Source organism: Chelonoidis abingdonii, chromosome 2 (assembly GCF_003597395.2).
Source record: "Chelonoidis abingdonii isolate Lonesome George chromosome 2, CheloAbing_2.0, whole genome shotgun sequence".
Lineage (NCBI taxonomy): Eukaryota > Metazoa > Chordata > Testudines > Testudinidae > Chelonoidis > Chelonoidis abingdonii.
Genome location: NC_133770.1, coordinates 261,072,749 through 261,085,202, shown reverse-complemented (window position 1 = coordinate 261,085,202; position 12,454 = coordinate 261,072,749). Strand labels below are relative to the sequence as shown.

General features: G+C 47.2%; 1 protein-coding gene across 1 annotated transcript in view; it reads left to right on the top strand.

Annotated features, from left to right (window-relative positions):
- Nucleotides 1-1,962: 1,962 nt before the first annotated feature.
- The window catches only part of NIPAL2 (NIPA like domain containing 2), a 71,149-nt gene continuing 60,657 nt past the window's right edge, over nucleotides 1,963-12,454 (top strand). Inside the window, exon 1 of the mRNA XM_032773544.2 lies at nucleotides 1,963-2,356. Coding sequence (XP_032629435.1) covers nucleotides 2,240-2,356 — 117 coding nt within the window. The 5' untranslated portion in view covers nucleotides 1,963-2,239. The remainder of the gene's footprint in view (nucleotides 2,357-12,454) is intronic.

Below are 12,454 nucleotides of genomic sequence, written 5' to 3'. Positions count from 1 at the left end.
AGCTACCAAAACTGAACCAGTGCTGATGGAGGTAGTTGCTAGGTTGCCTTCAAATATCTTCATTTCTGACCACGTCCTGTCACTTGATTTGGGGCAGCTAATGAAGATGATATGAATCAGAAATATCAGTCAGGTGTTCTCCAGTCTTCCTTAGCACCCATAGTTCACCGCTGTACAACAGAGTTAGTAAAACTATGGTTCTATAGCGTGACATCTCCCCAGAGGCTACTGACAGCAATTGCTTACACAGAAAAGTAGCAACAGGACAATCTATATTTTATCTTTAGCTTCTTTAATGTATTCACGTGTTCTGTCCTTTCTGAAAGCAGTTAATCTCACCTCCCTCTGCCCCCTGCATCTGTCACCTGGGCCCCTGCCCCTCCTTCTCTGCTGCTTAGTTCCCTTAAACGCAGTGCTCAGTCAACCGCTGAAAGTTCATTTCTGCACTTGCTCCAGGTGCCTAGTTCTCTTCACCCCTGCGCCTCTGGACCCTCCCTGCTGGTAGGTGGAAGCTCCAGTCCCACTGGTTGCTCTGGAACTAAACAATGAATCCTATTTCCTCTCCTCCTGCTCTGCAGATTGTGTTCTTGTATCCACCTGTTGACTCTCATCTGAGACTTAGATTATATGTCTTTGTACAGTGTCTAGCACAATGGGGTCCTGGTTGGCAGCCAGAGGTGCTCTGCAATACAAATAATAAGTGCAGCCTGAATGGCCACCAGCACTCATGTATGTCCTACACAAGATGTTTCAGAGGGGCACACTGCTAATAATGCTGCTGTCACTTGTATCTCTGGGAGCACTGCTCAGCAAAACAACAGTACCTGAGAAACAACATGGAATGAGGAAGGGATGCCAACCTAATTATTCCAAGAGTTTTCTCACTGTATACCTTCCTGGGCCATTTCCTAAAAATGAGGCCAACAAGTAAGATTTCCAGCCACAGCAGACTGGCAGATGGACAGTGTAAACAATAATTGCCCAAGGGTATCCAAGATTCTCTAGTGGTCTGATATTCATGTGTCTACAGAACTGTTCAGATTATGCTCAGGTACATTCTCTACAAATCCTAGGATGCAACAGCTCTGCCTTTAGTTCTCAATATAAAGCCCTCTCCGCTACTCTGTGAGGCCATGTCTATCCTCCTGTGATTGTCAGCCTCCCTAACCCTTCTTTCTTCATGATCCCCCAAATGTCTTGACCTCCTTTAATGCCCTCTCAACCCTTTAACTTCACTTCTATTCCCTTTTCCCACTACAGTGATAAAAATTTGTTCAGAGGAATTTCAGATTTCATCTTTAAAACCCAATGGACTGGTTTCCCCTTACAAAACCAGAGTTGTTTACATTTTGTGCACACTTCATACACACACTCCAATTTAATCTCATTCATTTATGTACAAAACCATCCTAGTGAAATTGAGTAGCACTTTAAGAAAAAAAAGTTGGGTGAACATATGAACAAGGTTTTATATGCACCATCAAGTGTATTTGCTCTTGATTATTGCTTACTATCCCACTGAAAAAGTTTCACTTGTCTAGTCACTGAGCAAAAATAATATCATGCTGTATAGGTGACTAATCAGACAATGCAAATAGGTGAAGTGACATCTTGAAAACGGACCCATCGGCTGAAATCTGTTCACATAAATTATTTGGAAAATACTTACAAATAACAAATAAGATCACAGAAATAAGTTGTGCAAATGACTCAGTACTAAAAAAGAGCTAAATTAATTGGACAGTTTATTTGCTATGAATAATCTGACCAGCCTAAATTATTAGAGTTAGTCAGTGCTCAGCGGGTTGTGAAAGAGTTAAGCTTGCAGGCAGCTGATACAGAACAGGGGTAGGGCACTGGGACCGCGGGGGGGGAATGGTCAGAGTGCTGTGCTAGGAGCAGTAAAGCTAGCTGAAAAATTCCTGCATTTGGCTTTGTTGTTATGCTATCACTATGCCCTACAAATTTGTATAGGCAACAAAACCCCCGCCCCCATACACCTCCAAGTTCCCCAGTGTCCCAGCTGTAGCTCGCCTCCCTCCCCCGACTCTACATACACCTGTGCAATGTCCGGGCAGCAGTAGGTGCAGAGGAGTGTGTCATACAAGCAGAATTTCCTACTCCCAAACCGTCCCGAACCAGGAAGTGACTAAAGTCTTCACGCTCCTCTCCTGAGAGCAACACGTCCCCGCCCGCTCATGGCACTGCCTGCAGCGGAGTCCCCCTGGGGGCACAACTGATGGCTGGAGAAATGCACGTCCTGACCACATTGGACCATCTGTCCTGGAACTCCACTTCTGCGGAGCAAGGGGCCAGAAGCGGGTCCCAGTCCAACTTTTGGTACAACACAAACAAGGTAAGCCAGAAAGTGTCTGACCCAGGAGGGCTTAGGCGTGGGGGTGCCACGCAGAACCAAGTAGAAGGGAAGGAGAGCCTAATGGAGTTTGTTACAGGAGTTACTAGTTTCACAGGAAGTTTCTTTTTGCTGCCTCATATTACTTGCTTTAAAGAGCCACCCTTAAGCAATTTACACCTGCTTTTCATTAGTTAATCAGCATTCACCCTCCACTTCGTTAGCTCTGGACACCCCTCTATCCCCAAAGCACAGGACACTGAAAGATGCAAGAAATAGGCACTTACCAACCTTCACGAGGACAGACAAATGTTCTCTTATGACAGTTTAGGGTGTAGCTATTTTTTTAAGTGCCAATACTGTGCTTGGTGCTGTATAGATCACAAAATGGAGACAGGCCCTGCATTTTAGAGCTAACAACTTGTTTGTACATCTGCTAATAATAAAAAAGCATTGGAGGCTGATTACATACCTTGGCCTCCTCCCTTTTTATGGATTCACAAACTGTGAAGTAATGGAGGTTAAGAAACACACTGTCCTGTTTGGGTGAGAATTGAGCTCCCTTTTTGTAATGCAAAGTTCTTGATCGTTACAGGAGACAGTCTTTTTACATTTGACTTGTAAAGAGCTACTACCCCTCTCCACAAAATGTCCCCAAAATAGATCATACTCCCCTTGAGGGTCCCAGTAACTCCCTCCCCTGATTCTGCATTCACCTATTGGGCAGGTGTACTGGCAGCAGTTAAGATAGAGGCATATGTCAGACAGACAGTCTCCAACTCCCAAACCAGTGAGTGACTGTGAAGTCTAGCAGTTCCTCTCCTCTGAGTAACTAACTAGTCCTCTCCAGAGCTGGGCTATGCCTGGTATTGCTTGTGGCAAGACTGCAGTGCTTGCCCTGGAACTGGGCATGTGAGATCCAGAACTTAAGTGGTGCCTGATGATGGGAAAAAGATAGACATCCTGAATGTTATAGACCAGCTATCCGGGAACTACACCTTCAGGGAACAGGGAGCTGGCAATGGATCGCTGTCTGACTTCTGGTCCAACACAGGCAAGGTAAATAAAATGACTTGCAAGGTAGGAGGGAGTTCAAGTGAGTTTAGAAGCTAGAGCCCAGGAGCCCAACTGAACTTGCTGAGCTACTCAGGGAAGGTAGTGCAGAGAAACTGCTGCTGTGACACAAGGAGTCAACAAATGCTTATAATAGGAGGCTACAGCCCTGCTTTTGTTTTTTTAGTGGGTGGTTATTTAAGTAACTTTTGTTGGTATTGGTTAGATAATAGATGACAGTACTCCTGGAGTTCTGAACTGTTTTGTGGAATATTCTATCACTTTAATATGGACACCAGAACATGGTCTTTGGGAAAATACTTATTCTTTCTGTAGTCTCAATTTTACAAGTAAACTGAGGAACAAAGGAAATAACAGTAGCTAGATCTAGGGTTGTGGGGACTCTGTGTGTGTGTGTGTGTGTATATATATATATATATAATATTAAAAAAACAAGACTAACATGATGTATGCCCATCATTGGCCTGATCCCTCTGCTTGTGTATCTTAGCCCTTTCCCGTACCTTTCACCTGTCTATTTAGGCCACAGTTGTACAATGAGAAGTATGGAAGTGCATCCCCATGCACATGGAGCTCTGTGTGCAACTCCTTGCAGGAGCAGGCCTTGGATTGTATTCTTTTTACTGCAGGGACTGGGTCTTCCTGTGTGTTTGTACTGCACTTACACAATGGGGCCCTGACCCCAACTGCATTTTTCTCTCTCTTTTTTGTGATCTACCAAGGGTCCAAATTTATGAGGGTGGGGGCAAAATCATAGGCCAACATCTTCATCTTCTATTGCTACTTCCTTCTCGCTCCACCACAGGCATTGAGCACCCTCAGTATCACCTTCCACCCTGAGACTGCAACCCTAATCCCTGCCTTGTGTGTGTGGGGCGCGGGTGGAGGCTGGAGAGCGAGCACACCCCATGTTCACCCTGACTTCTGTAACACACTGCTGGGCCTGGCTTCCCACTCTGGGCATTGCAGCCTGGGCACCCCCAGAAATTTTTCACGTGATACACACAATTGAACCATTCTCATTTTCACTTGGCATGGCGTCTACACATACTCTTTTATCTTACATTGAGCGCAATGCAGCTAGGCCAAACTCCCGTCTGTCCACCTCCCAGCCTCTCCACTGCCCCTCTCCCAGCCGACTCTCTTCTGTGGGCGCTCACCGTAGTTCCCCATATTTGTAGCAGGTCTTAAGGCTGGCACTGAACAAGTCCTGCAAGCAAAGGGGACATGGGGTGCTGGAATCGGGGTGAGGTCAGACAGGCACCCAGGAGGGAGCCTTGGTGCAGGACCTGGCCAACGGCAGCAGCAAGGAGGAACAGCGCTGCCCACTCAAGTTTGGCCTCATGGCCCTGCATCATGACGGGGGGGGACCAGGGCCAAAATTGAGTGAGTGGCATTGCAACCTGGTGCACGAGGGTCAGAGCGCTGCTCAGGTTTGGTCTTGTGGACCCTCTATTGCAGTGAAGGGGCTGGCAAGTTGAAGAAGTATGGGCTGGATCAGGGGTAGGCAACCTATGGCACGGGTGCCAAAGGTGGCACGCAAGCTGATTTTCAGTGGCATTCACACTGACCGGGTCCTGGTCACAGGTCCAGGAGGCTCTGTATTTTAATTTAATTTTAAATGAAGCTTCCTAAATACTTTGAAACCTTATTTACTTTACATACAACAATAGTTTAGTTATATATTATAGACTTACAGAAAGAGACCTTCTAAAAAAGTTAAAATGTATTACTGGCATGCGAAACCTTAAATTAGAGTGAATAAATGAAGACTCAGCACACCACTTCTGAAAGGTTGCTGACCCCTGGGCTGGATGAATGGACTATAAGGTGGATAGAAAGCTGGCTAGATTGTCAGACTTAACAGGTAGTGATCAGTGGCTCCATATCTAGTTGGCAGCTGGTATCAAGTGGAGTGCCCCAAGGGTCAGTCCTAGGACTGGTTTTATTCAATATCTTCATTAATGATCTGGAGGATGGCGTGGACTGCACCTTCAGCAAGTTTGCAGATGGCACTAAACTGGGAGGAGTGGTAGATATGCTGGAGGGCAAGGATAGGATACAGAGAGACCTAGACAAATTGGAGGATTGGGCCAAAAGAAATCTGATGAGGTTCAACAAGGACAAATGAAGAGTGCTGCACTTAGGACGGAAGAATCCCATGCACTGCTACAGGCTAGGGAATGAGTGGCTAGGCAGCAGTTCTGCAGAAAAGGACCTAGGGGTTAGAGTGGATCAGAAGCTGGACATGAGTCAACAGTGTGCTCTTGTTGCCAAGAAGGCTAGCGGCATTTTGGGCTATATAGGTAGGGGCATTGTCAGCAGGTCAAGGGACGTGATCATTCCCCTCTATTTGGCATTGGTGAGGCCTCATCTGGAGTACAGTGTCCAGTTTTGGGCCCCACACTACAAGAAGGAGTGGAAAAATTGGAGAGAGTTCAGTGGAGAGCAACAAAAATGATTAGGGGGCTGGCACACATGACTTATGAGGAGAGGCTGAGGGAATTGGGATTGTTTAGTCTGCAGAAGAGAAGAATATGGGGGGATTTGATAGCTGCTGTCAACTACCTGAAAGGAGGTTCCAAAGAGGATGGATCTAGAGTGTTCTCAGTAGTACCAGATGACAGAAGGAGTAATGGTCTCAAGTTGCAGTGAGGGAGGTTTAGGTTGGCTATTAGGAAAAACTTTCACTAGATGGGTGGTGAAGCACTGGAATGGGTTACCTAGGGAGGTGGTGGAATCTCCTTCCTTAGAGGTTTTTAAGGCCCAGCTTGACAAAGCCATGGCTGAGATGGTTTGTTTGGGGATTGGTCCTGCTTTGAGCACGGGGTTCGACTAAATGACCTCCTGAGGTTTCTTCCAACCCTGATAGTCTATGAAATGTGAGTGGACAGTGGGGCACCCAGGGCTGCTCCTCTTCACTGGTGCTGTTGAGCTGGCTCCTGCACCAATACCTGAACCAGACTCAGGGCCCGCTCTAGGCACCAGCAAACCAAGCACGTGCTTGGGGCAGCATATTTTCAGCAGTGGCATTTTGGCCATCCTTTTTGTTTGTTTGTTTTGTTTTGCTACCAGCGGTGAAAGCCTAGAGCCAGCCGTGGCAGTAGCAGCACATTGTGCACAGGGGTGCCCTGGGGCCGCTGTGGTTCACGCTGTGGGGGAGCAGCACCCGCACCTTGTGGCTGGACCAGGCAGGCTCCTAGCAGGGGACACTTGGGCTGGGGGCTGCCCCGCGGGGCACATGGAGCTGCCTGCAGGTGCTTCAGGGCAGCCGCCCTGCAGCTAGGGCTGGGCGAAGCAGCCTGAGCCACCCAGGGACTGAGGCAGGGCGGCCAGAAGCAGCAGCAGCAGCAGTGGGGCCACAGAGGGCAGGGCGCTGCCATGTGGGACCCGCGTCCCGCTCTCTGGGGCTTCGCTTCCTCTGGGGCTACCCTCCTCCGGCTCCTCAGCCCCCTGCCAGGGCAGTCCCCTGGCTCTGCCCTCCCGGGTCCCGGCCGGTCTTGGAGGTGTGAGCCCCGGCTCGAGGGACTCTGGGCTGAGGCGCGGCCTGGGAGACCCGCTGTTTACCCCAACCCTTCTAGCGCCGGACTAGCTGGAGGCAAGGGGGGAGTGGGTGGAGTCAGCACAAGTGGGGGGTAGGGCGCCCGGGGCTGGGACGGCACAAGGTGTGAGTGAGGTGGGCGGGGGGTGAGCCCAGTGCTAGGAAGGCAGGGGGTGCTGGTGGGCTAGGGGGGAGAGCGCAAGGCTGGGGTAGGAGGCAGCAAAAAACCTAGAGCTGGCCCTGACAAGAACAGTTGGAGCTCAGGTTGGGCCCCCCAGTGAATTTGGCCCTAGGCATGTGCCTAGGTTTCCTATGCCTTAATATGGTCCTGCAAATAGTATGCACCCTGCATAATGTGCATACATTTGGGGGTACCGGTGCACGGCACCAGTCAGGTTTGGCTCAGTCACCTTTCTGTCTGTCATGATGGAGTGGCAGCCTGTCCAAACCTGAAGGGAGCTGCAACCCTGTACACCAGGTCGCAATGCCTGGAGTGGGGAGCTGGGCCCAGCCCCACAAGACGGGAGCTACCACTGCAGGGTGAGTGCAGGTCAGGCTTGCTCTCCAACCTTCCCACCAGGACATGCATTTTTCTTGGGACTGCTACCTATCTAGAACCTTCCAGAGACACTATTTGGGTATGTCTTCATTAGCAAAGTTAAACCGCTGCCACAGAAGCGCTTTAACGTGGCTGTGTAGTCGCAGCACCAGTGCTGGGAAAGAGCTCACCTCCAGGAGGAGAGGGGAGTAGCTACCAGCACTGGGAGCCTGGCTCCCAGTGCTATAGCACTGTCTACACTTCCACATTACAGCACTGAAACTTGCAGCGCTCGGGGGGAGGGGGAGGGGTGTTTTTTCACACCCCTGAGCAAGAAAGGTGTGGCGTTGCGAAATGGCAGTGTAGACAAGGCCCCAGTCTTTCTAGGCTTGTCTACACTGAGTTAATTGATCACCAGTTAACTTGAGGTAGTTAACGTTTGTAAAGGCTCCTCTGGATACTCCCCACATGTTTATTCCAGCGTACAAATGTCTGTGGTTTATTCCATGGAATGCAGGGAATATTCTCACTGTCTTGATTGCAGAATTGGGACTGCTGTGCTCCATGAGATACACTCGTGCACCTGCATACAGCATCATTGAAGTCCAAGGGTTTTCCCCCAGGAAATGTGGCAGGATTGAGGCTGATGTGAGTTATCAGGAAAATGGGAATGCTCCCCTTTCTCCCCCGGGTAAAATGTCTTCTAAAAATGAATAGACGTCTCAAACCAGGCTTTGCAAAGTACGTCCTCCTCATTCACAGTTCCTTACGTGTCTGGACTATGAAACTTTATACTTGACATTTTTAGTTCTCTGCTTCGGGGGAGTGGACAGAATTTCCTTAAGTACCATATTTCCCATCACTCCTAATGCAAAAATATGCTCAGGCTTTAAAAAAGCAAAACAAATTCTCCTTTTGGGATCATTCCTGCGGAATCTGAATGCAAAAGATGACTTTGTTAAAATTAGGAATGTAAAACGTGGTTTATAATGGAAGAGTTTTGCAACCCTCACTAGCGCAGTTTATACCAGTGCTGATGTATATCACTCATTTCTTTTCTTGTATTGTGACCACCATTCTGAATAAAAGGGGACTGTGCTGTTTATCTGCCATATAATTAAAATCGCCTAGTGAGGAAGTGTGGCCTGCTGTTTATAAATGCAGGGCTGGGAGCCAGACAGGCTCCTAGATGATCTTTCAGGCTCTGCCAAAGACTTGGACCTTGCATGCTCAGGCCCAGCCTCGCTGAAATCAACAGGCGTCCAGACAAAGAGGTGGTGCTGTTTTCATGAGCAGTATCTGTGGGGTTATCATTGGCACTTGATCTGGTAGGGATTGGCAACCTCTGGCATGTGGGGCCAGGCCAGTTTGTTTACCTGCCGCATCTGAGGTTCGGGCAATCGTGGCTGTCACTGGTTGTGGTTCGCTGCTCCAGGCCAATGGGGGTGGTAGAAAGCAGTGGCCAGCACATCCCTCGGCCTGCGCCGCTTCCTGCCACCCCCATTGGCCTGGAGCAGTGAACTGCGACCAGGTAAACAAACCGGCCCGGCCCACCAGGGTGCTTACCCTGGCAGGTCGCATGCCAAAGGTTGCCAATCCCTGTGATATGGAATTGCTGGATTAAACATTTAAGAGAGTTGTATAAGTATTATGAGTGAGATTCTATATGAGCACAGAACTCAAAGCTCTGAGGAATGGGGGGCTAACGTGGCTATAAGCCACCTTGGTGCCCTCCTTCCTAGGCTGCTCTGGGGACTACAGAGACCACCAGCATAATTTAGACAATTCCATGGGCTCGCTGCCTAGGCCATAACTCCACCCAAAATATCTGCAGCCTTGCATGCTGCTTTCCTGCCCAGGACATCCCATTCCCAGCCACGCTGCCAGTACACCCGCTATGCCAGAGGTTACCAGGGGTCCACATTGCCTGCACCAAGGGAATCCAAAACTGAACATGGGGCTTTTTAGCACCCTTTTATGCTGCCTCAGCCATTTCCTACCACATAAAAGGGCAGAAGCTGGGCTGAAGATCTTGCTCTCTAGCCTTATTTCCTTTTATGCTTATCCTAACAATAATTTTCTAAAACTGTATATATCCTATATTGCAGCAGTCAATCTTTTTTTCTTAATTTGGGTACTGTGGTATATGTGATATGATTGTTTTCTCTGTATTGAACTTGTAAAATTTCTTAAAGCAGTTGTCTTCAGGGACAGCTGGCATTTTGTGAGGCAGAAATGATGCAGCACGTTACAGAGAAGGCACATATTGTGCTCTCTCTTGGAGATTTTATTTTTGTTCGTTCTTGCTTTTCACTTGCTCTAAAACAAATCATTGGGATTTGAAGCATGTGACTGCTCCTTGTGTATTGGGGGGAAAAAAACACGTGAAGCTATCACGGAGTTGGCTGAAAAATGGGAGTTTTGTGACCATTTATAAAACAATATTAGCACCACAGGCTTAAAAAGGAACAATTCTGCATTTATAGGACATTTTTCAAAGCCGCGTACATTTTTATTTATTGTTTGTTTGTCTGTTTTCATTCCCTTCCACTTCCTTCCCCCCACCCACCCGTTTTTCTAAAGTTGGGGAAAAAAGGAGGGAGGACAAAAATGGGAAAACCAGAAGCTTTATTTTTTTTGTAGGGGGGAAGGGGATATGGAAAAAAATCTTTTTGAAGAAAATTACACCCGCCCCCCAACCAACCAACCAACCAAACAAACAAACAAAAAAAACCCCTTCCCTTCCCATTTCAATAAAGGACATTTTACAGTGAAAAGGATCTGATGTTAAAAACTTTCATTCATAAAATGTTGACCAGCTCTAATTATTGCTTGTATAAAATCTTTGAAGCTACTCAGAGTTTAAGAGCAGAAGAGACTATTAGATCCTCTCACTCGGCTTTCAGTTTCACCCATTGTTTGAAATCACTTGTTTGGCTGAAGCATCACTTCCAGAAAGGCAAACAGTCTTGATCTGAAGATATCAAGAGAATCCACCACTTCCCTTGGTAGTTTGTTTCAAAGATTAATCACTGTCACTTTTAAAAATGTGCCTTATTTCTAAATTGAATTTGTCTGACTTCAGCTTCCAGCCACTGGTTCTTGTTATGCCTTTCTTTAATAGATTAAAGAGCCCTTAACTACCTGGTATTTTCTCCCTGTGAAGATCCTTGTACACTGTAATCAAGTTACCTCTCAGACTTTTTTGACAAGCTAAACAGACTGTGCTCTCTAAGGCCTTCTGTATCCAACAGAAGTTTTGTCGATAAAAGTCAGCTTTCATCACAGAACAGTGGAGATGTACACACTGAAATGCTCCTCCTGCCAGTGTAACTCCCCTGCTACATTGACATAATAAAACCACCTCAACAAGTGTTATAGAGCTTTTGCAACATAGTTAGAGTGACGTATCATCAGTGTAGACACTGTGCTTCATTATGTCACCCTAGCTGGCCTCCAGGAGATGTCCCACAATGCCCATCTGTCATAAACAGATAGTAGGAGTTAATAGAACAGAAGTACTTTATATCTCTTTTGACTGTAAAGGGTTAACAAGGTCAGTGAGCCTGACTGTCACCTGACCAGAGGACCAATCAGGGGACAGGATACTTTCAAATCTTGAGGGAGGGAAGTTTTTGTGTGTGCTTTTAGTTTTTGTTTGTTGTTCACTCTGGGGGCTCAGAGGGACCAGACGTGCAACCAAGTTTCTCTCCAATCTCTCCGATACAGGCTCTTATAAGTTCAGAACAGTGAGTACTAGGTAGATAAGGCGAGTTAGGCTTATGTTTGTTTTCTTTATTTGCAAATGTGTATTTGGCTGGAAGGAGTTTAAATGTGTATTTTGCTGAAAGGATTTTAATTTTAATTTGTACTTGTATACTTAGGCTGGGAGGGTATTCCCAGTGTCTGTAACTGAAAGACCCTGTAAAATATTCCATTTTAAATTTACAAAGATAATTTTTACTTTTTTTTCTTTCTTTAATTAAAAGCTTTTCTTGTTTAAGAACCTGATTGTTTTTTTATTCTGGTGTGAGACCCCAGGGGACGGGGTCTGGATTCACCAGGGAATTGGTGGGGAGAAAGGAGGGAAGTGGGGGAGAGAGGCTAATTTCTCTCTGTGTTAGAATTATTGTCTCTCTCAGGGGGAGTCTGGGAGGGGGGAAAGGTGCATTTTCCTCTCTGTTTAAGATTCAGGGAGTTTGAATCACAGTAATCTTCCAGGGTAACCCAGAGAGGGGAAGCCTGGGAGACAAAATGGTGAGGGAAAGGGTTTACTTTCCTTGTGTTAAGATCCAGAGGGTCTGGGTCTTGAGGGTCCCTGGGCAAGGTTTTGGGGGAACCAGAGCGTACCAGGCACTGGAATTCCTGGTTGGTGGCAGCGCTACAAGTTCTAAGCTGGTAATTAAACTTAGAGGAATTCATGCTGGTACCCCATCTTTTGGACGCTAAGGTTCAGAGTGGGGGTTTATACCATGACACCATCCTTACTGCTCTGTTAAGCAGTTTGAACTCCACTGTCCTGAAGGTACGCAGGTATGCAACTCTCCTTTGTTTAAAGGCCTGTAGGACCCGCTGCACTGTGTTCATAACACTCATCACCAGACCAGTCAGCAGCTCAGGATCCATGCAACCAGGCAGAGATGGCGGGCACACAGTTTACAAGGCCTGTTGAAAAATGGCATGAAACGAAGTAGGAAGCCCATGGAAAAATGGGACGAAAAGAACTGCATCACGGGATGGCAAGCATGCCCTCATGATGCATCGCAATCCATTCCCAGAACTCCCAGCAGCAGAAGGTGACACGGGGTGGCAAGTTGCTCAGTGGGATAGCAAGAGCAACGACTGTGGAACTGCTTTGTCAACACAAGGAGAGTTGTATGGACATGCACAGCCAATGTAACTGAAGGATCTTATGATAGTCAACATAACTTAAGTCAATTTAACTCTG